This window comes from Talpa europaea (genome assembly GCF_964194135.1).
Source record: "Talpa europaea genome assembly, chromosome: 8".
In the NCBI taxonomy this organism is placed as follows: domain Eukaryota; kingdom Metazoa; phylum Chordata; class Mammalia; order Eulipotyphla; family Talpidae; genus Talpa; species Talpa europaea.
The window spans coordinates 44,034,165-44,061,026 of NC_140075.1; the positions used below are offsets into that span (position 1 = coordinate 44,034,165).

A 26,862-nucleotide genomic window follows, 5' to 3' on the forward strand; every position below is an offset into this window, starting at 1 on the left:
TATATTTTAATAATTTCACTTTCACTGAAAGTTTAATTAAGGTAAGCTTACAGCCTGGCAGGCTAACACTTGTATGGAGGTACACAGATTAAAATATTCTGTTTACATGCTTCTGACAGTCTGGAATGTTACATTAAATCCAAAATTAAGTTAATGTTCATCCAAATTCTCATTAGATCAATTAATTTTATACCCTCAGCATGCTCCATTTACCAGCATCATACTCAAAAGAAAGATTTCATTAACAATGCCAATCAGCCATTATTTAAAATCAAAAGTTCTCAAAAGGTACATAGTTTCAAAATCTCTTCCTTAAAGTTAACTGAAAGGTAAACAGGAATTTTAGTTTTGAACTTTTGGGAAGTTTTAAAGATTTATTAATATAACTAATATTCTAATAATCAACTCATAGTGACAACAAAGTTGTTTCCTTGAAAACCATTAAATGGGACTTTTCATTGCAAACTTAACTTTGATTAAAATCTTATTCATGTTTTAAAAACTTCTTGGAAAACCAGGGTAATCATGCTACTAGTGGTGAACTGATTTTTTTTTATAATGTAAGTTGAACATATAGGTAAAGTATAAACAACTTCCTTCACATTTTTCTATCTCTGAACTCTACAACAGCACCGCTGAGCTCACTTAATAGCATTGTTCCAAATACTCTTACCATTAGTGTGCTAAAATTTAGAATGACTAATTAATTTCAACTTATTTCTTTCTCATCTGCCAGGTCTACTGTTGTCTCTGTTGTGCTAGGGTTATTTTCTCCAGGAACATTATCTGTTTGATCAGACACTGCTTCATCAGTCTTTGCTGAAGGATCACTGCTACCTTTCTGAAGAATCTCTGTGGCTTCATACTCAAGTACTTCTGATGGAGTCAAAGGTTCCAAATGAATACTGCCCTGCTCACTAATGTCAGAACTACCAGATTCAGGTTCATCTCTTTTTCTCAAAAACTGATCAATGCTAACATCACTAGATGTTAACCTCAAATCCTTAGTATTCTTTGAAGAAAAGCTAGCTTCACTGTAATTGTGATCTTTAATGTGATCACAAGAACTTGTGTTTTCTGAACTTTGGCACTTCTTCAATTCCATTCCCCGACAAATGTGTTCTATTGGCTTTTCCTTTTCCACTTTATCTGCACCAATATTTGAATCATTGCTGAAGATATTCTTTGAGTCAGCTTCCTGATCTTCAAGATAAGAATCGTTTTCCTTACTCGAAACTGTTAGGATTTCTTCACTTATTGTTGATATGCCTTCAAATGAACTTGAATCACAATCATTTTTTTCTTCCTCTGAAGCTTTATCTTGTTTACTGAAAAGATAAAGCCATTTATTATCTATTCTTTCATAATACTATGGATTAGAATACTATCAAAGTAAGACGTGCTCATAAAAAATTTTACAAGTCAAGGTACACTTGCTCACCAAAAAGAAAAAACTCCAGGTTCCCAGTTCTTGCCATATTATAATTTAGGAGACAATCATTCTCTTAAGTAAGAGAGTGAGAACTCCTGAGTCACATTCTTAAAAGAAGACCTGAGAAATCTAGAGACTAGTTTTAGCTGTGATTATCGTTATTTTCATTTGTTCAAAACCCTTGCTTGTTTTATTTAATTTTTTAAATTTTTTACATCATTTTCATTTTTGCACAATGTATGAATTTTTTTAAATTTTATTTTTATATTCCCCAGACAATTGCAACCCCCTTATTTTGACCACAATTCCTCCTTTCCCCGCCCCCCCATAATGTGTCTCTGGTTCATAGTTGTTTGTTGATTTTGATTTTTTCTTTCTTATAATTATTCTTTTTCCTGGTCCCTTATTTAGGTTTTCTAGATTCCTGCTATGAGTGAGACCATCTGGTATTTTTCTTTTTCTTTCTGGCTTATTTCACTGAGCATGATCCCTTCCAGCTACATCCATGTTGCTGCAAAATGCATATGTTTATCTTTTTTGATTGCTGAGTAAGTAATATTCTATTGTGTATATGTACCAAACTGGTCCAACCACCATGGAAAGCTGTGTGGAGATTTCTCAACCTATTAAAGATAGAGCTTCCATATGATCCAGCAATTCCACTAGTAGGTATTTACCCAAAGGACACAGAAACATTAATTCCAAAGAGCACCTGCACTCCTATATTTATAGCAGCACTATTTACAATAGCTAAGCTATAGAAACAACCCAAATATCCAAAAATAGATGACTGGATCAAGAAGATGTGGGACATATACACAATGGAATATTACCCTTTCTTGTTTTAGTAGCTTAATTAAAAAAAAATCTATATGGAAAAAAAAAGCAGGTCTTCAATAACATTGTCTTGTCACAATGTCCATGAAAAAATAAAAATTTTGGCTAATATTAAAACTTTTTTTTGAGGACCTGATACAGTAATCCTCATTTTGCTTAAAGCTACAGTTTTCAAGAACTTATCTACCATGTTAAGTGAACACTTACTGCTATAGAAATATATAACATGCATACATACAGACATATATATTAATATGTACATATATGTTATATGTGAGTACATCTATGCGCTTACTTTTACCCTGGTATGTTAACAGAACTATTTAACGAATCAAAACATTAGAAAAGGTTTCCAAGAAGATCTCTAGTGATTGTATGTATCTTATTTCTTCCTATTTTTTTGTTGTAATCTGTCTTTAAGACTAATCTTGGGTGCCTCTGTGGTGGCACAGTGGGTTTTCCGTCTATCTGCCTGTTCTACTCCCCACTCTGTCTCTGGTGAATTCTCTCACCCTCCCATGCCTCTGACTGTATTCCAGTTCTTATTTTTTTTTTTTAGATTTTTATTTATTTATCCAAGAACTGAGGGTACAGAAGCTGAACAGGCAGACGGGCCGAAGACACTGCTGAGGGGAGCAGTGGGCGGGACAGGAGAGGTCTGCCGCGCCATGTGGGTTTCTCCCTGGCCGGCCTGGAGTTGAACCCAAGCTGCAGAGGCTACGGACAGCTTCATAGCATGGCGCTCAACCCGCTGTGCCACTGGGGAGGCCCAAAATAAATAAATCTTAAGAAAAAAAAAGACTAGTCATGGTCCAATACCACACGGTTTTAACAGTTATAGTACTTTAAATAGAGCAAATTAAGTACATTTATTGATTCTTCTCCCTAAATTTAATAAACTATACAAAATGTTTAAAATAGTCAATATTAAAACAATCCAGTATCCAACAATAGCAATGGTTAAATAAGTCATACTAATAAATAGAAAAATATAAACCTTACTTTAAACTCTGTCAGTTTCCAAACCAAATCCCATTGTTAGTTTCTACTAAACATTCATTAAATTCTTAATTTAATTTGTAATATGACCTATCATGCAAGTTATTATCAGTTTTTTAATCTCAGCAAATTTTTGTTTTTCATTTGGTCCTGCACATTTCTAATTTTATTACTGTGAATTTACTCATCCATTATATTCTGTAATCACATGCTATTGGTATGGCCAAAATATTCTGATTTTTATACCAACCTATTTTAATTAATACTCTCATTAATTTCAATCATTCTTAGAGCATTTGCTTGGATTATACCTTATGCATATATTCATAACACTTTCTTCAATTATATTTGCATAATTTGTGTCTTGTTCATATTTCATTGGACAAACAATTTACAGAAAATGCTGTATAATACAGAGGTGACTAGTCTGTCTTTTCCCACTTATTTGAATTTTTGTTAACTTTATCCCACCAGAATTCTAGTAAAAATACTAGATGAAAAAAGGGCTATATAATTTTTCTAGTGAATTTCAAGATATACCTTCATAAGGTATTTTTTCATAATTTGCTCGTTAGGTATAATAATTTATCTCATCAGATAAATAGGTATCCTACTGTAAAATATATAACAAAGATAGAAATGGGTAAATTACTTAATTTAAAAGAAAAATTATCTTTATCTGGAATAAAGTTCCATAAAAAAGATTAATCCTTTCCATTCACAACATCATGAATAGAAATGGAAGAGATAAGGAGAACGATAATTAACAGAAGATTTTGGGCCTCCCCGGTGGCGCAATGGTTGAGCGCTGGGTTGCAAAGCTGCCTGCAGCCTCTGTGGCGCTTGTTCGATTCCCGGCTGCTCCCTGCCACCCGGAGGAGGGTCCCTCATGGCACGCAGACCTCTCCTGCCGCCCGCTGCTCCCCTCAGCAGTGTACTTCGGTCCTTCTGCCTGCTCTGCTCCCGGCTCTGGTTCTGGTGAATTCTCTCACCCTCCCGCCCTTCTGACTGTACCCACTGCTTGTATAACTAAATAAATCTTTAAAAAAAAATAAAATAAAAAATTCTTAAAAAAAAAAAAAAAACAGAAGGTTTCACTTATATGTGGAAAAAAAAACAAAGGTTCAAACCAAACCAAATCAATAACAAATCCTAGAAATCTGGCTACAGAATTAAGGTTACAAGAGAGGGAAAGTGAGGGTGAAGAGTAAAATGTGCGGTGAGCTTAATAGACTATGGTGGGGTGGAGGACTGTGGTAGTGAGTTTAGTGTGGTGACACACAACTGATGAGGTATAATCCCATAACTCTGAATCACATACTGTGTTACAGGCCAAAGTTGCATCAATTAAACAATTTTTAAAATAAAATGTCTCATCTTCTTTAGTGTTCTACCTGAGCATCAATTTTTCAAAAATCAGTCTTTCAATTTTTAAACTTTTATATTGATATCCCACCACAGATGTAACTTTATAGGTTTTTGAACAAAAATACTTAAAAAAAATTCAAGATTACTTATTTACAATAACTGTCCCATTCTTATAACTTTTGATTCAATAAAAGCAATTAAAATGCTGATATTTTGGGCCTCCCGATGGTGCAGCAAGTTGAGCACAGTGCTGTGAAGCTGTCCTCAGCCTCTGAGGTGTGGGTTTGATTCCCGGCTGGCCAGGAAGATTCCCTCATGGCGCGGCAGACCTCTCCTATCTCACCCGCTGCTCCCCTCAGCAGTGCTTTCGGGCTGTCTGCCTGTTCTGCTCCCTGCTCTGTCTCCGGCGAGTCCTCTCACCCTCCTGTGCATCACCCTCCCTGTACTCCAGCTATTGTATAAATTAAAATAAATAAATAAATAAATAAATAAATCTAAAATGTTAATATTTTACTTACTATTGATAATAATTTAAAGAATGTATAAAATGTACATTTAAAAGATTTCAGAATTAAAGAACTATATTTTTGTTGTATTAAAATGTCAATATTTGGGGGCCTCCCTGGTGGCACAAGTGGTTAAAACACAACCTATGAAGCTGTCCGCAGCCACTGCAGCACGAGTTCGATCCCAGCCAGCCAGGGGCAGTGTACTTCGGTCAATCTGCCTGTTCTGTTCCCCACTCTGTCTCTGGTGAATCCTCTCACCACCCCCACACCTCTGGCCTGTACCCCAGCTCTTGTATGCATAAATAAATCTTTAAAAAAATAAAGTGTCAACATTTTATTTTTGATTAAGTCATTACTAAAAGCAACACAGTTTGAAAAATTTAAATAGCCTGTGTCATATAACGGAAATAATGCAGCTAAAGTATCTTTTCATATATATGAATTTCAAGAGATTCAGTAGAGTTTTTCCTTACCTGTCAGAATTTGATGTTTCTGTTTCTCCTTCAGTCACATTAGGTCTTGCAATTTCCTGAAATAATTAGTAATATTTTTCTTTAATTTCCATGGCTAAGCTTAAAGTATTTTTATTATGCTAAACTTTCTGAATTAGAGGAACTTGAGTGTATAATATAACAAATGGAAAAAACGTTTCAATCTAAAGTATGTTTTATAATAATTTCTATAATTAAAAGCAGGATTTAAAAAATACTTTTAAAAAAACCGGGCCTCCTTGGTGGCACAGGGGGTTGAGCACAGCACTGTGAAGTTGTCCGCAGCCTCTGCAGCGCCGGTTCAATCCCAGCCTGCCAGGGAGATACCTACATAGTGCGGCAGACCTCTCCTGTCTCGCCTGCTGCTCGCCTCAGCAGTGTATTTCGGTCAGTCTGCCTGTTCTGTTCCCGCTCTGTCTCTGGTGAATTCTCTCACCCTGCCACACATCTCGCCTGTACCCCGGTTCTTATATGCATGAATAAATAAATTTTAAAAAATAAAAATTAAAAAAAATAAAAAACCATAAGAATTTCAGTGTGCCAAATTTTTTAATCAAGATCATGAAGCAGTTATCCAGCTATAATATCTGCTTTTCTTAGGCTTTTTAAAATATGAGCCATAATTACAATTACTTGAATAGAAAACTAGTAAAACACAACTTGAACTTGAATAACAAGGTGCATCCACAATATTTTATACAAACGTATTAAACAGTGCAGACACTAGACAAAACATTTGTGAAATTATGATTTAACATTTGGAGTCACGGTAACACTTTCACTGCCAAACCAAGTAATATTAAATGATAGACAAATGAAAATTTTTGCTCATTTCACATGTTTTATTGATTTGGAAAGAATGCATTAAAATCTCAGTATGCCAGAGGCCACACTAACAAACTACTAAATGCCCTTTCCTCACCTCATACAACAGGTACCTATTCTTTCCCTTACCACAGAGGCTAAAGGTGAATTCTTGGCTAGAGACAGTCTAGACTTATGAACACTAGGAATGGTAAGAGGCAGGGACGAGGTACAGAAAGAAAACAGAACAATTTAGTGAAAATCCATAAAGTGAACAAAAGGTCCCAACTCCTTCATCCTGCCTGTATCCCAGAATTCCAGCAACCAGAACAATCTTCTACCCAGCATTCCCAACTGAAATCTAGAAGATTACTCCTTGGAGATAATTATCAACCCCAAAGACAAGATTTCCCACAATGACTTTAAGCATCCTCCCCACCAAACAGTCAGCTCAGCACCTGCTTTTCCTATATTAAAATCTAAGCAATTCCCATGCAGACTGTGCAGGTTTTACAGCACACTAATTCAGGAGGCAACCTTTATATTATAATCCATATCAGCAGTTCTCCAAGTGTGGTTCACAGACACCTGGGGTCTCCAAGACATTTCTAGGAGGTGAGGTTAAAAACTCTTGGTACAAAAGCAATAGTGAGTAAAAATGCTATTATTTTAACATGGAATGAAAGCCAAAGTAAATTGCAACATTAAAAAAAAAGGTATTAGTGCACAAAAAATTTTTTTTAATGAACAAAAAAGATATACTAATTTTTTAACTTCAGAAAATGCAACAAGGTACAGGAAAGGAAAATAAATCATTGCACACTTTCTGGCTCAGGATATAAAACTTGTAATATAATTATGCTGGGTTCAGTGCTGTATCAATGATACAGGGACCTGAGGGCAAAGGAAAAATGCATACCTTTATACACAAGTTTTGGTACTTTCCCCCTTTTTCTACTGTGGTAAAAGGCACACAACACATACTTTACCATCTCAACAACCTCTAAGTATACACTTGAGTGGTATTAAATACATTCACATTGTTATACAACCATCACTAAATGTGAATTGTACAACATTCACATTGTTGTACATCCATTCCCATGATGATGTTCATTTTGTAAAACTGAAATGCTATATCCATTTAATAACAACTCACCAATTCTCCCTTTCCCCAGTCCATGGCAACCTCCACTATAGTCTGTTGTTATGAAGCACTCCAAGTGCCTCATGTAAGTGGAACCATAAGTATTTGTCTTTTGTGACTGACATATTTAACTTAGCCTAATGTCCGCAAGGTTAATCCATGTTGTAGCATATTACATAATTACTTTTTATGGCTGAGTAATATTCCATGGTTTATATACACTATATTTGCTTATCCATGGGCACTGGGTTACCTTTGTATGTTAGCTATTGTGAATAATATTGCTATGAAAATGGGTAGATAAATATGTCCTCATGTCTCTGTTTTCAGTCCTTTTGGGTATATACCCAGAAAGTGGAATTGCTGGATTATATACAGTTAAAAGGAATTGCAATACTGTTTTCTACAGAGGAATTATAGATTCCCACCAACAGCGTACAGGGGTTCCAAATTCTCCACATCTTCATCAATATTATTTTTTTGATAGTAGTCATTTTAATGGTTTCTCACTGCAGTTTTGATTAACATTTCCCTAATGATTAGTGATAATGCATATCTTTCCATGACCTTATCAACCATTCATGTCTACTCTTTGGAGAAATAACTATTAAAATGCTTTATCTATTTTTGAATTAGGTTTATTGTTGTTGAGTTTTAGGAGTCTCTATGTACTCTATTAATCCCTTACTAGATATATAATTTACAAATATACTTTCCCATTATGTCAATTGCCTATTTATTCTTTGGATAGTGTATTATGATGTACCTTTTCAAAGTTTTCACTAAGTCTATTTTATCTAATTTTTTTGTGACCTGTGCCTTTAGTATGATAACCAAATCACTGCTAAACCAATGTTACGGAGCTTTTGTCCTACATTTTCTGCCAAAAGTATTATTATTTTAGATCTTACATTTAGGTCTTTGACCCATTTTTTAGTTAATGTTTGTAAATGTTATTACTTACGTAAGGGAGGGTCCAACTTCATTCTTTTACATGTGGCATTCAGTTTTCCCAGCATCATTTATTGAAAAGACTGTCCTTTCCCCACTGGTCTTGGCTATTTGTTCTATTCCAGTGGTGTATGTATCTGTCTTTATACCAATACCACCTATTTTGATTACTGTAGCTTTGTATTGTTTGAAATCAAAGTGTGATTCCTTCAGTTTTGTTCCTTTTCAAAACTGTTTTGGTTACTTGAGGTCCCTTGAAATTCCAAGTAAATTTTAGGATGAACTTTTTTATTCCTGCAAAAAAAAATGTCTTTGGGAATTTCAGAGGTATTGCAATGAATCTGTAAATTGCTTTGTAGTAGTGTTGCCATTTTCCATGTATCTTCTTTAAATTTCATTCAGAAGGGTTTTACAGTTTTCTTGTACAAATCTTTCAATTCCTTGGTTAATTCCTAAGTATTTTATATTATTTTTAATGCTATTTTAAATGGAATTTTTTTGTAATTTCCTTTTCAGATTGCTCACGGTATACAGAAATGCAAATGATTTTTGTGTACTGACTTTGTATCCTTCTAGTGCTGAATTCATTAATTAATTCTAACCATTTCTTTATGGGATGTTTAGAGTTCTCTAGATAAAAGATATATCTTCAAAACGATAACTTTACTTTTTCTTTTCCAATATGGATGTCTTTTTTTTCCCCCCTAGACTAACTGCTCTGCCCAGAATTTCCAGTACTATGTTGACAATATGTGGTGAAAGTTGGCATCTTTGCTTTGTTCATCTTAAAGGAAAAATTTTCAGCTTTTCACCACTCAGTATGATGTTCATTGTCATGTTTAAATGTCTTTTATTATGTTGATGCAGTTTCCTTTTATTTTAAGTTGCTGAGGATTTTTGCATCAATGTTCATAAAGAATATTGTGTATAGTTTTCTTATAGTGTCTTTTTTTTGTCATCAGGGTAAAACTAGCCTCATATAATTATGAAGGGTTCCTCCTCTTCAGTTTTTTTGGAAGAGTTTGAGGACTGATAATGGATCTTCTTTAAATGTTTGGTGAACTTCACTATTATCAGGTGGAACCCAACAGGTCCAAAGTCTGTCTGTGTTAGATTTTTGATTACCAGTCAATCTCTTTACAAGTTATTAGTTTATTGTTTTTTTGTTTGTTTGTTTCTTTGTGATTTAGACCTGGTAGTTTGTCTTTATAGGAATTAATCTTTTCATATCAGTTATCCAATTTGCTGTTGTAAAATTGTTCTTAGCACTCTCTCTTACAATCATTTTCTGTAGAACAATAGTAAAGTCTGTTCTTCTAATTTTAGAAATTTGAGGGTTTTTTATATCCATCTTGCAAAAGGTTTGTTAATTTAGTTGATTTATGATTAACCAACTTTTGCTTTCATTCATTTTCGCTTTTGCTTTTTAATTATTTCTTTCTACTCTAATCTTATTTCTTACTTTCCTTCTGCTCACTTACAGTTTGTTCTTTTCTAGTTCCAAAAGCTGTAGTTGATTTGAGATCTCTTGTTTTTTAATGTAAGCATTTACAGTTATGTTTTCCTATTTGCTCCACTTTTACTGCATTCCATAAGTACTGGTATGTTGTGTTTTATTTTCATTCTTATCTACGGATTTTCTAATTTCCCTTGTGATTTCTGCTTTATTCCACTTGTTGTTAAAAAGGGTGATGTTTAATTTCCATAATTGTGTGAATTTTCCAGTTTCCCTTTTGTTATTGCCTCATAATTTCACACCAGAGAAGATTTTTATATCTTTTTAAATCTACTGAGACTTAATCTGTGGCTTAAAATTGGTGTAGTTGAGAAGAATGTATATTCTGTAATGGCTGGGTAGAATGTTCTATGTCTGTTAGATGCAATTTATTGTGTTAAGTTTCTTATTTTCTTATGTCATGTTCAAATATTCTATACACTTTTGCAAATAAAATATTGAATGGACATAGAAAAATGAATGTTGCCAACTATTATTGTATAAGTCTATTTTCCCATTCAATTCTGTCAGGTTTTGGTTCACATATTTTGGTAGTCTGTCATGAAATATGTAAATGTTCATAGTTTATACCTCCTTGCTGTATTTAATCTTTTATTAATGAACATAGTCATGTTCCACATAACTATGTTTTGGTCAATGTTGAACCATATATACGATGATGGTGGTCTCAAATATAGCCTAGGCATATAGGAACCATATGATTTAGTTAAGTACACTCTATAATGTTCACACAACAAAAACACCAAACAATGCATTTCTCAGGATATATACCAGTCAGTGACTCATGACCAAAATGCCCTTTTTCTCTAGTAACCTTTTTTAATTTAAAGTCCATTTTGTCTGATGTTAATAATGTCACCCTGCTCTTTTGGTCACCATATGGATTATTTTCGTCCATTCACTTTCAACTTATTATGTCTCTGAATCACAAGTGGGATGCCTACAGATGTATAATTGGATCCTGTGTTTGTAGTCATCCTGTCAACCTGTCTTTTGACTGCAGTGCTTAATCCATTTACATTTAAATTACTAGTAGGAGGGACTTCTGTCATTTAAAAAAAAATGTGTCTTATATAGTGTACTTGTTATCTACACAGGCCATATAGCTTTTTTTTGAGGGGGGGTTTACCTATTTCTGTATCATTGACTTCTCTTAATGTTTAATTTTTTGTAGTGAAATGTATCATTGACTTCTCAGTTTCCTTTGTGTATATTTCACAGAATTTTTCCTGTAGTTATTGTGGGGATTAAAATTAATATCCCAGAGCTATAATATTCTAATTTGAATTTATTCTGGGTTAACTTCAATAACAAGCAAAAAATATGCTCATTTACAGCTCCAACCCTATCACTTTCTATTGTTGATATTATAAAATAACAACTTCTTATATTCATGAACTAATAATTCTTCTAAATGCATTGGTCTCCTAAATTATACAGAAAATAAGATTTGGAATTACAAACCAAAGTTACAGTGATACTAATTTTAACACTAATAATTGTTTTTTTCCCTTTAAATGTATTCATCTCACTCATGTAAAAACCAAAGTGTACAATTACAGACCATTTCCTACAATAATACCAGCTTTTATAATTGTCCATTTACTTACCTTTATTGATATCTTTATTTCTCCATTCACCTTCAAGTTACTGTGTAGTGGCCTTTCACTTCAACTTGCAGAACTCCCTTGAGCATTTCTTGCAGGGTAGGTACAGTGGACACAAACTCCCTCAATTTATATTTATATGAGAATGTCTTAATTTCTCCCTTACTTTTTGGTGGAATCTAGACAGATAACGGATTCTTGATTGAATTTTTTTTCCTGTTAGCACTTTGAATATATGAGCCCACTACCTTCTGGTCTTCAGTTTCTGAAGAGAAATCTGTTGATAATATTATTGAGAATCCCTTGTATGTGATGATTCACTTCTCTCTTGCTGCTTTAAAAATTCATTATTTTTGGTTATAATGTGTCTCGATGTGGGTCTCTTTGAGATCATCTAACATGGAGTTCCTTGCTCTTCTTGTATTTTAAATATTCATACTTTCATCACATTTGGGAATTTTTTAGTTGTTATTTCTCCAAATATTCTCACTGAACCCTTTTCTTTTCTTTCTGGAACTCCCACAATGTGTATGTTGGGTATCTGATGGTGTCCCACAGCTGCCTGAGGCTCTGTTCATTTCTCATTAATCTTTTTTCTTTGTTTCTCAAATTTAATAATTTCCATTAGTCTACCTTCCTTTTGCTGATTTTTTTCTGTCTGCTCAAATCTGCCTTTAGGTTTCTCTAGTGGATTTTTCATGTTTAGTTACTGTATTTTTCAGCTCCAGAATTTTTTTATTTTCTAGCTCTTTACTGATATTTCCATTTTGTTCACTTGTTTTCTTGACTTTCTCCACATATTCCTTTAGTTCGCTGGGCATTTTAAAGACAGTAGTTTTAATGTCATTGTCTAGTATATCTGCCACTAGGTCTTGAATTTTCATTAACAGTTTTTTTTTTTTTTCCTTTGAATGGATCACACTTGCCTGTTTCTAAGCCTTGTGATATTTTGCTGAACATTAGACATTTGAAATTAATCATGTGGTAACTTTTGAAAATCAGATTCTCCCCCTTCCCGAGTGTTTGCTGTTTTATTGTTTTTGTTTTTCTGATTGTTGGAAGCTATCTTCTGTTCTCAGGATCAGCCTGAGGTGTAAACTTAAGATCTTCTCAGGTCTTTTGAGTCTTACCCTGGGCATGTATAATATTTTCTAATATTGCCCATATAAGCAGTTGTTTTTGAATGTACTAGTCTTTAATGTCTGGCTCCTGAAAGGGGAAAAAGCAAACAATTGAAGGGTGAGGGCCACTATCCTTTTAAATCCTCCAGAAGTCACTTCAGCTAGAGGGGGAGGGACTTGACATAATGGAAGGAAACTACTTTGTAACCATGATCAAAAACAGCGATTTCTGATTAAGGCACAGATCTCCAATACATGGAGGACAAGATCCATTTTGCAAACTCTGGCTTCTATAAGTTTTGTTTAAGTTGCTCCAGGAACATAGGCACAGCTAGCTGTAATGTGGAGTGGCGTAGTGGGAGAGGATAGTTAGCAGCTACTGTAATAAGAGCTTAAATTGACCAAAATTAATTACAATTTACTATCCAAGTATTTCTCTAGAAGTTGGAAGCGTTCAACATACTAGAGTTCAAAAACAGTTTGATTAGATAAATTCTGCCTGTGCAATTGTTGTTTGCATTGGGAAGACATGTTCCTGATATTTCTTACTCTGCCATCTTTCCATCTTTCCCCAGAACAGTATAGTAGTTAAAAAAAATTGAAAAACTGAAAAGTAGGTGTATTAAACTCACAACAGTAGTTTGTTTAAATATTTTATTTCTTCAAAAACAAAAATCTATTATTTAACTTTCCTCACTTTAACGGTAGCAAAACATTAATAATATTTTCAAAATCTAATTCTTTTCCTATCTTGTTTCTGAATAAGCAAATTGCTATGTTTGATAATTTATTTTTACCAAATGGTAAGTATAAATAATTTAAATTAATTTCACCTTACTTAAACCACGTTTTCAGGATGCTACTGTTTTAAAATTCTGAACACCTAAACATATGCTTATTTTTATATCCTAAGTTATTAATATTATCTGTTGCTTTAAACATGAAAACGCATGAAAATTTAAACATAAAACGCATGAAAATTTCTATAGAACTTAACTCATCACAATATGTAAGAGATGAGTCAGTAGCACTTTTTATAAATCATACATTCTCTAGTTTAAAAATTCAAAGTTTAACACTTCATTTAATTTTTATATACTATTTCAAATACAAAATTAGGGCTTTTAGAACCTTACTATATATTTGATAAGCACTTTCCCCATAATTATTGAGAATCTCATTCAGTGACATATGCATTATCAATTTATTTTTCTTTTTCACTTATTTTCAAATTCAGGCATAATAGTGTTTATTTCTTGCTCAAATTTTACATTTGTTGAACACACTTCCAAAATTACTCTCATTTTATTAAGCATGCAATTTTACATATAAACACATTATCTTTGACTAGAGCTTTATTAAATTTTGCTACTTTGTTGAAAATACTATTTCATACAGATAATGCATTAAAAATTGTATATATTTGTACCAAGATGCTTACAACTTCAACATAATGTATTTTGACATTTGATATTATATATTTTCATAATTGATAAACATCTTTAATTTGTGTGCAAAGTGTCTTGATTACACTTAATCTCTGTGCCCATTAGTTATCTGTATGTGATCTTAATGTTGGTTTTAGAACAAACAAGTTCATTCCATCTGCTTGTTGAATTACTCTGCTCCCCAAAATATTTATCCTTCCTACAATACTAAAAAAGATGATCATATTTGAATTCACAGATGTAGCATTTTTTATACTAAATTATGATTATGAACTGAGCAATGCACAAACTTGGCATAATTATTTTTTTGGAAGAAATATTGGCTTGTACGTTCTTGTATACATCTGCCATATTGTCATAGTGTCAAAAAATGACAAATCAAGAAAATAAAACATGATTATATTATTTAGAAAAAGAAGATAAATATTAGATCAAACAGCTAGAAGAGTTGAAAATAGCTGCCTCTAAAGAGTTGAACAGAAAGGGATGAAGCAGATGAATCACTATTTTTATGATAAATATTTCTGAACAAATTGTTAACTTTTAATTTGATAAAAAAAATTACAAATGCTGAAACTCTAAAGTGTCCAAAAAAAAAAAAAAACAAAGCAAAAAGCAGCAACAACAACCTAACAAAATCACCCCAAACCTTAAAAATTCTTTATGGATAACCCGTGTAAGTTTATAGGAACAGAGACTAGACTAATTTGCCATTTCACTATTCGAGTAACAGGTAACCTCTATTCTGCATATTTATGTAGAGATTTGAATTTCAAGAAAAATACTAAGAGAGAAAAACATATATATATATTATATATATATCTCCCTAATACACTTGAAAAATGGCAGTTATTTTACTGGATTATAATTCTTTTATGTCTAATTATCCTACTAAATCTTGACCACCTTGAGGATAAGGAAACAATTTATTTTTGTTTCCCATTCAGCAATTCCTGAACATATTATCAAGTATTCTGTAACAGTTAAGAAAAGGAAGAAAGACATTTGTACCTACTCCTTTCTTAGCCTATACCATAGTTACAAGGAAACTACATTTAACTATCAGCCTAGAGGGGAGGAGTCATGGTATATATACAGTTAACAGAAACAAAAAGAAGACAATGTCGCAGTGCATAGAATATATGTAATAGTATAACAGAGGTTGTTTTAGGAATGATTGTATAATATGAATTCAAAATACATCTAGTCACTTACAGGTATTAATTTGCAAAGAGGAAATGTAAAATTAAAATGACAAAGTGGTAGCAGGAAAATATTATTTGGGCATGATAACAATGATTCCATTACAATATATCTGTTCAAAATCTTAAAGATTATGAACAGACTATGCACCATATCACATGTGTACTTAAACACCTGAATTTATTCAAGGTACTATCCACATCACATATATTCTTGAAATAAATACCTGAACCAAGATTGTACTATGTGGCTTTCCAGTCAATATGGCTTCCTTTAACTCTGCTCATGATCTGCTAAATTTTTAGCAAAAGTTTTTTCTTTTAATAAAAAATAAACTTAGGAAATTTGATTTTTGTATGAAAGGGTGAATTCAGTTGACATACATGAAACAGGGCAATCAAAAGAATGAGAGAGTTTGAGAATTAATTTTAATGAAGTATGAATGTATAAGGAAAGAATCAATGGATGATGAAATTTTGGAGTCATAAATTAGTTTTATGTTCAAGCCTTTACATATTTGGAAACAAGGGCAATAAACCATGTCCTCAGAGACCAAGTCTGCTGGGGATGGAAGAAAAGAATCCTATTTTTAATATCCAGGAGCACAAAGTGAGCTTAAGAGTAAGGTTAAATAAGAACAACAGAGAATATCACTCTATTCTCACCATTCACCACTGGGCTAGCAAATATCAAATGACAACCGAGAGCAGTACTCAAGGAGGAAAGGCAAAAATGTGGAAAAACAGAGACATTTACTGAGGCTCAGTTTCAGAGGGAAAGTATAACGCTGAGTGTGGTGCAAGGTCACTGAGAGAAAAATCTCCAATATAACTCACCTAAAGCATAAGTAAATACTAGAGGTATTGAACCTAGTTATAGTGAGGATACCATAGCAACAAAAAAGCCAAAACCCAAGACAGTTCCTTGCTAGGTGAACCCAAACCACACCAGTAGCCTAAACAAAGGGGAAGGTATGCCATTTTTAGATATAAGTACTGTTTATCTCAGTCCGCCATATAGTATCTTATGTTCAACTAAACATTATATAACACAGAGAAAATCAAGGGGGAAAATGTACTGTCAGGAGACAAAGCTATCAGCAGAACCAGACTCATATGATCCAGCTGTTGGAACTATCAGACAGAAAATTTTAAATTACTATGGACTAATACGTTAAATGCTTTGCTAGAAAAAAGGAGGACAAGAATTTTTATGACAAAAATGCAAATTTCAGCAATCAGAAATTATAAGGATCATTACAAATGCTAGAAGAAAAAAAAAAGAAAACCCACATGACAACAGATGAAAAATAAATTTGATGGGGGTCATCAGTAGACCTGACACAAATTACTGAAACTAAAATAAAAAGAATAAAAAAGGGTGTGTGTTGGAAATGGAAATCAGAACAGGGTATTTAAGGACAGGGGCTAACATCAAATGATACAACATATGTGAAATTGAATCCCTGGAAGTAGAAGATAAAGAAGAGTTTAGCAAAGATCAATCGGGATAAATGCCAAAATTTTTAAAAAAATTAAATGAATAGATAAAAGCAGCCTTAAACAAATCATGGTCAAAACAATGAAAACTAAAGATAAAATATTAACAATCAAAGGAAAATGATACATTATATACTTATACAGAAGAAAAGGTAAGAATTACAGTAAGATATTTCATTAGAAAATATGCAAGCCAAGTAACAATAAAATGACTTCTTTAAACTGCTAAAAGAAACAAACAAAATCGTCACCTAATATTCTATATGCTTCAAAAGAAGCTTTCAAAAATTAAAAATAAAAGATTTTAATGAAATAAGGAAGAATTAATTACCAGTAAATCTGCAACATGACATATACCAAAGGAAGTTCTTTAGGCAAAAGTAATGATACTAGACATAAACAGAAAGTTACATGAAGAAATGAAGAACACTGTTAATGGTGAAAAATGAAGGTCAGTAGAATTTTTTTTAGCTTAAGTTTTGTTCTTAAAAATCACTAAAGAAAAAAGCAGTAGCATGGTGCTATGTACTTATAACTTATATAAAAAGAAAATACATAACAATAGAAAAAAAAATCACTGTCAGAAATGAAAGAGGATTATCATTGAAAACCCCAGATATTAGAAGGATAGGATATATTACAAAAAATTCTATACATATAAATTCAACATAGTCAATAGAATGTACCAATTCCTGGAAAACCACAAACTATCAAAACTAAAGAATAAACAACAACAAAAATCCTATACTTATTTAAAAATGTGCTTTAATAACTTTCAAATGAAAGAAAACCTTCTATGGTATATAAATGAAAGTTGCTTGGGAAAAGGCTGCTACTTCTATCTAGATTTCATTAATTCACTAGACAAGACAGAAATGCTACTCATAAAATAAATATCAATCTGTATCATTTTGTTGTATTTAGAAAGAGACAAGCAATATTAAGTAAATATTTTAAAAACCGACATCAAGAAAGCAAGTATGTGAGCAAAACTATTTCTACATTCATTCATTAGAGCAGGTAAATAACATTTACACTATAACCCTGTGTGTTATATTCACAGTGCTGGTATAAGTTAGCCAAATTATATTTACTATACATTAAAATTACTTCTATTTTAAAAATCAGTTAAATATTCTCTAAAGTCTAAATGAACCAGAAAATTTAATCATCTGGAAAGATTAATTTCCAAAGTGCCAAATGATGGAGGTGTTTACTGACGTCAGGATGTTTAAAGAGTAAATTTGTTACCTTGGTCAAAATAGAAGCAACTTACAATTTTACCTAGGGTTTGATATTTCTGTGATCACAACAAAAGATAAAAATCTCAATTTTTCTTTCTTGTTAACAATCCAAAAATTATTACTAATGCATATATACTGATGTTTAAAGTATGAGTTTCCCCAAAATATTAAAAATATATCTACCATATGATCCAGTGATTCTACTCCTAGGTGTCTACGTGGAGAATGGAAAATCTCATTCAATAGGGATATGTGCTCTCCTATACCCAATGCAGCACTATTCACAATATCCAAGTTATGGGAACAACCTAAGTACCCAATGACAGATGAGGGGATTAATATGTGGTATCTATACACAATGGAATACTGCTACTCCACTATTTAAGAAGGAAAAAAATGAAATCTTGCCATTGCAACAACATGGATGGAACTGGAGGGGATTATGCTAAGCAAAGTAAGTCGGAAGGAGGAAGACAAATATCAGATGATTTCACCCAGAAAAATGTAAAATATGTAGAATAAACAGTAACAAAACAAAGGAACGGATAAAACTAAACCAGAACAAACTCTAGAAATCTGACTCTGGATTTGAGGCTACCTGAGGCGGAGAAGACAGTGAGGAATAGAGGGAGGAGGCCCAATGGACTGCTGTAGAGGACTATGGGTGAGTTGATGGGTATGCTGTGGTGACATACATCTGAAGAGGCATGAACATATACTTCTGAAGTTACCTCATTAAAAAAAAAAACACAATTAACAGGATTTATTTGAGCTGAAATGGGGGAAAAAAGAATTGAAATGTTCTAAAATTCATACCAACAATACTTTCAAAGTTTAAAACTTTAAGGTATGAATAAAACAAATGTTACCTCAGACACAGGTTCTTGTTCCTTGTTGGGAGCTTCATTTTTTAATCTTGAAAACAAAATAAGTATTGAATGTTTTATTTTACATTTACAGTGAAAGTTTTCACATATTTAAAATAACTGAAATGTTAATGTAAATTAATGTATATTATATACTATAATTGTATATTACCTCTGTAAATATTTTAAGGGAAAAATAAAATGCATGAGAATAAACATACATAAAATGTGCTAAATAAATACAGATATATTTTTCCTTCCCTAACAACAAAAGTATGTAACAAATATTCTCTATGAGAAGTATAAATTAAAACAAACAAAATAACACATTAGTAAAATAGTTTTAAAAATAATTACTCTTTAACAATAAAAGCTGGCTGTATGCTTTAATATAAATATAAATCATAGCATTATTTACTGTTATAGGACTTGAAAACAAAATGTATTTACTTATATGAAATTCAATTAATTCCCTGTCAATATATATTACAATTAATTCAACTCTAAAGACAGTAAAATCACAGAAATAAATTTAGAATTTTGGAGGGTAGATAGTCTCTAAACTTTCATGAGCATAGTTCAGTATTACCTACAAATTTTTTACTTCTTGGTTTCTAAAAAAAACTAACAAAAAAACATGCCATGCACAAAATCTTTTAAAATAGCAATTTAACATAAAAGTGAACTTTTCCAAAGAATCTTTGTTGTAGAAACTGCTGGTGACTATTACTTGCTGATAGTATAAATTAAAATCAATTTTAATCTGCATAAGTAGGGTACCTGCCTGATCTGAAATGCCATTAATAAAGAGTTAAGTGAATCACAAATTTATGAAGGCTTAAAAGCTATAAAAAGTACATTTAAAATGTAACAACTATGCATGATTTAAGTATTACAGACAAAAATGATGACATGTAGTAGGATAGAAATGTCAACTATTCAAAAGCTACTCTCATGGTGAGTCAACGAAATAGAGAGGAGGAAAACATTCCCCTTTACCCAGTCTCTAAGTGCACTTTGAGGTTAAATACTTTGTGACTTTCACAAGTAGTTAATGTCGACAATAATATTCATAAAGATGAAGTAACATGAAGTGAACAGAATGATTTCAATGCTTTAATGGTTTATATGGGAAAATAATTTTTTTAAGAATAACATTAGAGGAGTTAGAAAACAGGGAAAATTAGTTTGAAAAAACAGTAAATATTAGATTAATGAATTTTTGGAACAAATTTGTATATTACAAGTTATTTTTATTTCTAAGCATTTAATAATTCTATACTCAGTTAAAAAACAACAAACTGAACCAAACTGATAAAATATTTTACAATGCTTTATAAAAAAGAAATTTTCTTTTCAGCTTACTGTAGAAAATATTATCAAAGAAAGTCATCATTCTTATAAAAGATATAATACCGTTCTACCATTGTTACATTATGGCAATTCTAATAAATTGATTTTATATAGCAATTAAAACAAAATCTATTAAGCACAATTAATATTATTGATGTTTTAATTAGGGAAACTGAGTTCGCATACTATCTCTACAAGGGAAGTTGATCACACACTAAGAAATTTCATTTTACTAGTTAATAAACTGGTAGGAAAGAATAAATATAGAATTAACATTAAGAGGCTCATTTTCTCAATCCTATTTTATGGCTTTAACCATACAGGTATTCTATTTAAGGGAAATGACTATAATAACCAATGAAAATATTTAGAAAATAAATCTAGAAAAAATTAGAAAATCACACTATATAAAATTTCAATTTTATCACTAAAATGTATATTTCATTTTTATAACTACAACAGCAAACTTCAACAAATTTTAATACAACTACTATTACATCTCTAATAATTTTGGAAAGAAAAAATAATTTCTTACCTGTAATTCTTATTCATTAAAGATACCTGCTGAAATAGTCATTATTTGAGATATTCATGGTAGAAGACAGTGAAATTTGCTAAGCTCAAAGTTCTGAGCTAATGACCTGCCATTAAGTACTCTCTTCACCTGTGAATATTGCAATCTTTTTTTTATAGAAAAAATGTAGTACAACATTTAAAACAAACATTCTGTAAGGTTTTAATGTAAAGATTACAGAAGAATTATCTGGTGATCAATTTTAACATTAAATTAGAGATCAATTTTGCAAATAGTAATTTTACTTCAGTGTGTATGTGTGCATATATACATATATATAGATATACACCTGCTAAAATAGATCTTTTTGATATATTTCCAAGGGTTAATCCTTTTCCTCTGAAGCTTAAAATGAGACAGATATCCCTACCTGCGTATTTCTGTAAGTTACATGACCATTACAAGGTTACATATAAAATGTGTATTTTGGTTGAATTACATCAGTGTTCTTTTAAGATTTTCATTCATACTATAACCATGGAGGCGAGGGAGGAGCTATATGGGAAAAAATGTTCAAATTTGCTTTAGCCAGGCCATTCTTTCTTTCCAATAACATTTAAATTTTTCAATGCTGATTTTAAAAACGTAATCTTCAATTTAAGAACATTTGTAAGCATACTAAAAAAGCTGAAAAGACTTTGTGTTGGGCTTCCCCTGGTGGCGCAGCAGTTGAGCGCTGGGCTGCGAAGCTGCCCACAGCCTCTGCAGCGCCGATTTGATCCCCAGCCACTGGCGAGGGCCCCACATGGTGCGCAGACCCCTCCTGCCGCGCCTGCTGCTACCCTCAGCAGTGTATTTCGTCGGTCTGCCTGTTCTGTTCCCCGCTCTGGCTCTGGTGAATTCTCTCACCCTCCCACACTTCTGACTGTACCCAGTGCTTGTATTAATAAATAAATAAATCTTTAAAAAAAAAAAAAAGAGTTCATGCAACTCGCCAGTAGTAATGTCAACTAGTTCTTAAGATCTTCCTCTGAAGACATTCAAGATTAAACTTAAGATAGTAGTCATCAGATTAAGAAATAATAGTAAAACATCTAATAATCATTTCTGATTATTTGTTCTGGAAAGGGTGAAAAGGGTGAGCTAAACATTTACTGTGTAGCACATACATCAGGTACCATGTGAAGAGTTCAAGTCCAAAGTTAAAACACAGTCCATCCAAGCCTCCCTTGTGATCTAGGGGTTAAGTCTCAGCGCTATCACCTCCATGGCCTGAGTTGATTATCCCTGGCCAGAGAGCTAACCCACATATGGCACAGCAGACCTCTATGGTCTCCCCTACTACTCCCCTTAGCAGTATATTTCAGTAAATCTACCTGCTGTGCTCCCCACTCTTGTCTCTGGTGAATTTTCACCCCCCACACCTCTGTCTTACATCCTAGCTCTTCCATGCAAAAATAAATAAATAAAATCTTTAAAAAATAAACAAGAAAATAAAACACAGTCCTTCCTTTTGAGGAGCTCACTGTCAAGAAACATATCGTAGCTATTTACAAAACTGTGAAGTGTTAGAAAAGAGACCTCTATATGATGCAATGGCTATACGAAGGACAGAGTCACTATGAAAAGGAAAGAGGCAAGTAAGTAGTGAATATACTACAGTGAACTTGCTCTTGCAGCAAGAGGAGGAATTAACAAAGCAGGGGAAGTGGATTCAAGGCAGAGTAAAAGCAAAGAAGTATGAAATAAGATGGTAATGATAAGAGACCCTGAAAGGTCTACTATAATAGGAAGGTAGGACACAAGGGAGAGTAGCTAAAGATGCAACTAAAGAGATAACAAGGGCCACTCCATGCTAAGAACTCTATTGTAAGGCTAACAGGAAAGTATGACCAGATTTGTGTATTAGAAAAAGGAAGGGAACTGTTAGAAGAGCACAGGCTCCAGTCAGGGGTTCCATTGACAGATAGTTAATGAGTGTCTCAAGGAAAGAAGTAGCATTATCTATCAATGGAGAACGGGTTAGGAAGGTTTTAAAACAAGGTAAAACTAATAGAATATGAGCACCAACTGGATAAAGGTAGAGAAATAGAGGAAATATGTCCCCCACAAATATATGCCTTGAGTGGCAAGAGGATGGAAATGCCATAATCAAGACAGGGAATTAAAGGGGTGGGGAGTGTATTTTGCAGGAAATATTGTTTTGAATATACTGAATTTGTAAAGCCTAAAGAACATTCTCATGGAAACATTTAACAGAACTGCTCAGTCTTGTATATCTCAAATCTACAATTTCAACCTTGACTACTATTCAAATAAACCCCAAATCATCATCCAGAGTATGATGCTTCCACTTTTATTATTTTTCAACAATACTGTTCAGAAACATCACAGTATATTAGAATAGCCTCGAGTTCCAAGCAGTTACATTATCCAATTACCCCCAACTTAAAGAAATTCTGAGGCCTAAAAATGGTAAATAAATGGTTGATATTTATTAAGCAACAGAACCAATGATAAAAGTAATGGTTCCACTTCAAATTTCCATGGTACTGCCTCACAGCCAATGCCTCCCTTATGACTCAGGCTCCCTTACAGTCACGCCAGGAAAAGTGATACTTTAATTGACCTCTCTGCTTCTAGATGTTTTCTTCCACCCTTAAACATGTGAGCACAATTGCCAAACTATTCTTATCAAAGAAACCACTTATGCCACTGTTTGCTGAAATGTTCTGCTGCTTATGTAGCAAGTATAGCTCTGTAACTGGGCAGCCAGACTTGGTCCCAAAGCTACAACTTTGTCAGTTGCTTCCTACTCTCTTCTGGAAACAGACTTCCTTCACATTAAAACTCAGTTCCACCCAGTTCCTGGGCCAATAATAAATAAGGCAGAAGTGCATTTGGAACCATACGTACAAACAATGAAATAAGAGTATAGTATTTATTAGTCTCTGAAAACAAACTGCAATAATTTAAATTGAGGCTATATACTTAAGAGTCATATGATCTTGGGAAAATAATTTACATATGTACCTCAGCTGTCTAATCCATAAAACTTAGACAAAACAGTGCATATGTCATTAGATTGTGAGAACTGAGTGAGTTAAAAAATGTAAAACACTTAGAAGAGTGTTTAGAAGAGTGTCTGTGTGTACTCAATAAATGTTAGCTGTTATTAACACGTGCATAGAGTCAGGAAATCAAACTTACTGTCCAAAAATTTCCTTGAGCATGCCTCACAGGCTTTCATAGTTTTTTATTACTAAAACCTTTTCAATGTCTTAAGACTTTCTGCCATACTTCTCACCCTCAACACAATATAGTAGACATTTTTATTGCTGGTGTAGTTCTATATGGACCTGTCATATTTGCTCTAGTAGTGATCTAGATATGATGTACCCATTTCTAAACAGCTGGGTATGATTTTGTCATCTACAGTTAGGAAAGATAAGAGAACAAAAAAATTATTCTAGATGGATGAAAAAACTAAGTAAAAGATGTAGACAAGGAATCAAGAGAGACAAAGTATTTATGTATAAAAAAGTGAAGTAAAAAACAAGGCAATTAAAAGAGACAGAAGATGTCAATGCCAGACTAGGGCTCTATTTTTTCCTTATTGTTGCTGGTAATATTAAATTAAGCTCTAGATATTTAATTTATAATCCATATAGCAAATACCCTCAGGACCAGTAGACTGCAAAAATGGTAGTAACCTCAGAATCACTGGTATAAGTTGGTATAGTTTGCCCTAAAAGAAAGACTACATGAAAATTCCATTATTTTTTCCATTTATTAGGGTCTCCCATTGTTGTCTGCTTACCGGTTATCAAAAAACAGAGATTAAAAACCACCATAGTTCCTATCTACTGGGTTGCAATTACAAACCAGGGGCAAATATATTACATCTACTTTGAAAAAGAAAAGCTTTTAAAAGTTGCTAAAGATTTAGTTTCATATATTAATGTCTGGTAGGAGAGAAAAATCTAAGGGTGATTTCCCAGTATCTGTAATGCCAGTTAAATGTCACAGGTTTAGAGAAAGAAACACGATAAAACAAGTTTAGAGAAGAAAAGAAGATTTCATAGTGAGCTCAGTTTGTTGTTTTGTGTGTGATAGATAAAATATATGAGAAGAAAATAGTATGGCCATTTTGAATACTTAAGACTTTTTAACTTCATGACCAGAGCCAATAATTCCTTCAAATGCAGAATCTCACAAAAACAATGGAGTGATTTTTTACATATTCTTCAATGGTCATAGATTCGATGAAGACAAACATTTTTTAAGCAGAAATAATAGTTTTAAGTATAAAACTTACAAAAAACAGTTGCCATTCTGCTTCTAAAGGATAGCTGCTGCATTTATGAAGCATAACCATAATGACTTATTGGTTTAGTTGAGAGTGGTACAAAATAGAATTTTCTCTTTGGAACAAGTCCAGATTCTCTTCTGGTACAAAATTTCATCAAAGTCACATAATGTAATATATACATGGTGTTAGGTTTAAGTGATGATAAAATCATTTGATTCTGTGGCCCTGGGAAGATGTGGATTCGGTGGATACATTTCTGACTGCCTTATTCTGTAATTACCCTGGTGACATAAAGCATATCATTTTTATTCATGTCTCAATTTCCAGCACTTGATAGTCTTACACACAGAGAGTAAGGAATCCATGTTCAGTGCCCACAAATATATGGAATAGTTATTTATATTATGACAGAGCAATGTAATTTCTAGTAGAGCTAAGCATAAAATTCAGTATGTCTTATAACTATTCTGAAATATGAAAGAGGAATTTAGTTTCAATGAAAGTAATTGCGGTTCTTAGGATGTTTGAGTCAATCAATAAAATATAAAACTGGTTAAGGAGCCTGTATTTCCAAGCTTAAGTTACTATGGGTTTACTATGGATTCTTATACTTTGAAGATATGCTGGAGGCAAATATCTTTGTATTCTTAACTTTTGTCAAGAAAATGAACCTTACATAATCTAAAACATCTAAGTTAATCTATTCAAATAGAGAAGACAGAGGAAAGGGAAAATATAATTAAGGGAGATAAACAGAGAGGATTCATTCTAGTTTGCAACCTGGGTGTGTTTTGTAGTCTTTATAAAGAAAAAGGCAGAACTACACTCAGTGCTGATATTAGAAAATGCGATGCAATTGAAGCATTGCAATAAAATGCCATCCAACCAGCAGTTTGGAGGAATATACCGTAATACCTATGAATAAGCCAAAATCACAAATAACCACAGTGCAGATAGAGTGCTACTAAAAGTATTAAGATTCTACTGATAAGTAGTTCCCAGAGTCTCCTGTTATCAGTAGTATTATAATAATAGTAACAGTAGTTAATAGCAATAACAATTGGAAAAGCAGTAATATAGCAGTATTATCAGCAACCAATACTACTGATATTTTTTACTGACAACTTTTTATAAGACCATCACTACTAGATAGCTTTATTTAACTAAATTATCTATATTAATAACTAGGGCCTCCCCGTGGCGCAGTGGTTGAGCGCTAGGCTGCGAAGCTGCCCGCAGCCTCTGCAGCACCGGTTTGATCCCCGGCCGCCAGCGAGGGTCCCACATGGCGCGCAGACCTCTCCTGCTGCGCCCACCCCTCCCCTCAGCAGTGTACTTCCTCAGTCTGCCTGTTCTGCTCCCCACTCTGGCTCTGGTGAATTCTCTCACCCTCCTGCACTTCTGACTGTACCCAGTGCTTGTATAAATAAATAAATAAATCTTAAAAAAATTAATAACTAATTCATTTTCATGTTACCTCTATTTCATACAGTTACCCTGCAAAGAATTATTATAGACCTTTCTCTGAGTTGATGCTCAGCCAGGTTAATTGGTTAGATATAAATTGGTTAGATATAAGCTGGTTAGCTATAAAACTAGGATTTAAACTTAGAACTGCTTATTTCAATGTTATATTGCTTT

At 32.9% G+C, this 26,862-nt stretch overlaps 1 protein-coding gene across 1 annotated transcript in view; it reads right to left on the reverse strand.

Annotated features, from left to right (window-relative positions):
- Positions 1 to 709: 709 nt before the first annotated feature.
- The window catches only part of ZNF280D (zinc finger protein 280D), a gene marked incomplete at its 3' end in the record, with an annotated part of 85,268 nt that continues 59,115 nt past the window's right edge, over positions 710 to 26,862 (reverse strand). Inside the window, exons 18-20 of the mRNA XM_084241120.1 lie at positions 19,046 to 19,091; positions 5,619 to 5,674; positions 710 to 1,328 (exon numbers count right to left, since the gene is read on the reverse strand). Coding sequence (XP_084097246.1) covers positions 710 to 1,328; positions 5,619 to 5,674; positions 19,046 to 19,091 — 721 coding nt within the window. The remainder of the gene's footprint in view (positions 1,329 to 5,618; positions 5,675 to 19,045; positions 19,092 to 26,862) is intronic.